This window comes from Galeopterus variegatus, unplaced genomic scaffold (genome assembly GCF_000696425.1).
Source record: "Galeopterus variegatus unplaced genomic scaffold, G_variegatus-3.0.2 Scaffold54, whole genome shotgun sequence".
In the NCBI taxonomy this organism is placed as follows: domain Eukaryota; kingdom Metazoa; phylum Chordata; class Mammalia; order Dermoptera; family Cynocephalidae; genus Galeopterus; species Galeopterus variegatus.
Window position 1 is genome coordinate 628,120 of NW_007726165.1, and position 3,321 is coordinate 631,440.

Genomic DNA, 3,321 nt, shown 5'->3' on the forward strand with positions numbered 1-3,321 from the left:
AAAAAAAAAAAAAAAAAAAAAAAAAAAAAAAAAAACATTCTTAAATTGTTATTACTATAAATTCCTTGAGGGTGCAAACTGTGTCATTCATCTTTATCCTCTCCGCATTTCACCCCAGATGCTAAGCATAGTGCCTGGCATATAGTGGTCATCAAGCAAATAAACTGTATTGTATAAATTATCCTATTTGGTTTGATGGACTTTAATTTATGGCTTCACTTGGTAGAAACAAGTTTCTCACCATAGGCAGGCAACACATTAGAGTACATGAGGCCATAGAACTGCATTACTGAAACATGGAGCAGAAATGAATAACTTGTGGTTAACTTATATGATTTGAACAAGCTTGGAATGAGAAAATCTTGGAAACTCTGAAAGCTACTATATTTTAATGTTGGTACTTTTTTCAGACTGCAATTACATGCCTGTCTACCGTTCTATCAATTGATTTCAAACCTTCAGAAATAGAAGTTGGAGTAGTTACAGTTGAAAATCCCAAATTCAGGTGAGTTATATTGTACTTAAAGAAGTTTGCCAAGTGTTGAAATTCCAGACTGGAAAGGTAGAGGCATGTGGGTATATTGTCCAATAACTTGGGGAGAGTGGGGGACAGTTTTTTTGAACTATGCTTATAGTTTTTTTTTCTTCACACCTGAGAGATCAATATTAAACATATTGGGGTCTCTTTAAGAAAGATTTAACAGCTTTTCTCTCATTTTAGAATAACACAAAATAATCTTATGTAAGGAGTAAAGTAAGCATAGTGTTTTCTTTTTTTAGTATAAGGCCAATAAAAATTCAACTCCCAAAGCAGTAGTTTTCAAGTTTTTCAGGTGGATCTTTGGTTATTTAGTGGTTAAGTCGAGCTTCAAAAGCAATATGAAATATATCAGACGCGGGCCGGCCCGGTGGCGCACTGGATAGTGCGCCGCTTGGGAAGCGTGGCGGCGCTCCTGCCCGAGGGTTCGGATCCCACATACAGACCGGTTCCCGCTCACTGGCTGAGCGAGGCGCGGGAGCAACACCGAGGGTTGCAATCCCGTTGCCGGTCCCCGGTCCGGTACGGGGGCAACACTGAGGGTTGCGATCCGTTGCCGGACACAGAAAAAGACAAAAAAGACAAAAAAAAAAAAAAAAAGAAATATATCAGATGCTTATCCATAGATCTTTGGAAACCCCAAATTTTGAATACAGCTAATTGAGTTGCAGAGATAGTTGAGATACTGGATGCTTGTGTGTTCTTACTGACTGAGTGACTAACTCCCACACAGCAGCCTTACAGCTTCCATGATTCAAATCCATCCTGGGTACTTAACATACGTATCAGCTCATTTAATCTTCCCAGCAACCCTATGAGGTGGTTTACATTCCGTGTACCAGTATACTCTTGTGATTAGTGAAAATACTGCAGTTAAATCCGCAGATGCAAGGAACTGCTGGGAGGCATTTTAACAATTGTGTATATCTACTTTTAGATCACAACCATAGTTGTGACATGATCATAGTTGGGGGCAATTTGCAAAACTCTGAAGAACCTGCAGTTAATTCGTGTTTTCTGTTCTGAGACTTACTATCACCTTTTAAAATTTAATTTGCATGTTACTTTAAAAAGTGGATAAGAGGGCTGGCCCGGTGGCGCACTGGATAAGTGCGCCGCTTGGGAAGCGCGGCGGCGCTCCTGCCCGAGGGTTCGGATCCCACATACAGACCGGTTCCCGCTCACTGGCTGAGCGAGATGCGGGAGCAACACCGAGGGTTGCAATCCCGTTGCTGGTCCCCGGTCCGGTACGGGGGCAACACTGAGGGTTGCGATCCGTTGCCAGACACGGAAAAAGACAAAAGACAAAAAAAAAAAAAAAAAAAATGGATAAGAAACTAAGGATCCTGTGTCTTCAAAAAGCCCTTGTATCATTTATAACTTCTGTAGTAGTAAGTATACTTAAATAATAACTAGAACATATCACATAAGCATCAATAACTATACAAAGTACCTTAATATTTCCCCAAATTGCATTAAAAAATGTCATTTTGACAAATTTCACTTTTTAGAAGTCCAGCACTAATAGGTTACATTAGCAAGGTTGCCAAGCGATTGATTCCTTTCAAGGCAAACATCATTTAGAAAATATCCTATGTTCAACATGGAGCATGCTTTTAGACTGTTCATAGAATTATAATTTTTCTATTCATGGACTTCTGAATCAGAGTAGCTTTTTAAAAATCTGCTTAGATTTCTCAATGAGTTTTCATCTGTCAGCTAATATAAACTTGACTGATACTAGGTATAAGGGCATTTTGACATAGGAGCTAAGTAGAATATATTTTATATAATTTAGCTTTATATTATTGAAATATTTTCTATCTTAGCTGCAACTAAAGGATTTTGTTTTTAAAAGACCTAATTCTGCATCTGATATCAAAGAAGTAAACATTTTTATGTATAGATGAAGTTGATATAATGTCTGGGAATTCCTTCAAAATAATCTGAGGGAGTAGAGGAGGGGGTGTAGATTTTTAAGACTGGTTATTAATTGATAATTGTTGAAATTGGATGATAGGTACATAGGCGTTCATTACTATTCTACTTTTGCATGTGTTTGAAATTTTTCATAATAAAAAGAGTTTAAAAAATAAATAGTTGTGTTTTTCCCCCTTTTGTCTTCTAGGATTCTTACAGAAGCAGAGATTGATGCTCATCTTGTTGCTCTAGCAGAGAGAGACTAAACATTGTCATTAGTTTACCAAATCCATGATGCCACGTGCATGTGTGTTTGGTAAAAACAAACCAACATGACGGAGGCCCCTGGATTGAAAAAGGAATCTCTGCCACTCCTCCTACTGCTTGCCAAAGTGGTTAGGACTCTGTATAAATAAAAACAGTGCTTTTGGAAAATATTTGCATCCTGTCTTTTTTACCTCCAATTGTAAGTATTAAGCAGACTGTTAGTACGTGCAAACTGTTAAATATTCATCATCTTTTCATCTACCTTTGGTAATTTTCTTGACAGAAAAACATATTGCCTTAGCATGAGGAACTTAATAACCAGAAATGTCTACTGTTGCTATATGGCATAATTAATGAATAGCAAACTACAACTCTGGTTTTGAAAACCTGCTCTGAGACTGTAAGTTGGCATGTGAGACAAGGCCTTTATTTTACAATTCTTCATTCAAACGGGATATTCCTGAACCTGGACTCCTAGTTCCATTGAAGGCTTTAACTGTACTGAAAAGATTATCCTGGTTGATCCTCAGTAGTTTTGAGATATTCAGTAAGAACCAGTATTTTTAAGAGTAGAAATTGCAGTTACCTTCAGGAAA

At 37.6% G+C, this 3,321-nt stretch overlaps 1 protein-coding gene across 1 annotated transcript in view; it reads left to right on the top strand.

Annotated features, from left to right (window-relative positions):
• Window positions 1–2,895, top strand: part of PSMA6 (proteasome (prosome, macropain) subunit, alpha type, 6) — a 21,859-nt gene extending 18,964 nt beyond the window's left edge. Inside the window, exons 6-7 of the mRNA XM_008573876.1 lie at window positions 411–505; window positions 2,667–2,895. Of these exons, the coding sequence (XP_008572098.1) occupies window positions 411–505; window positions 2,667–2,724 (153 nt within the window). The 3' untranslated portion in view covers window positions 2,725–2,895. The remainder of the gene's footprint in view (window positions 1–410; window positions 506–2,666) is intronic.
• The last annotated feature ends 426 nt before the right edge of the window (window positions 2,896–3,321 follow it).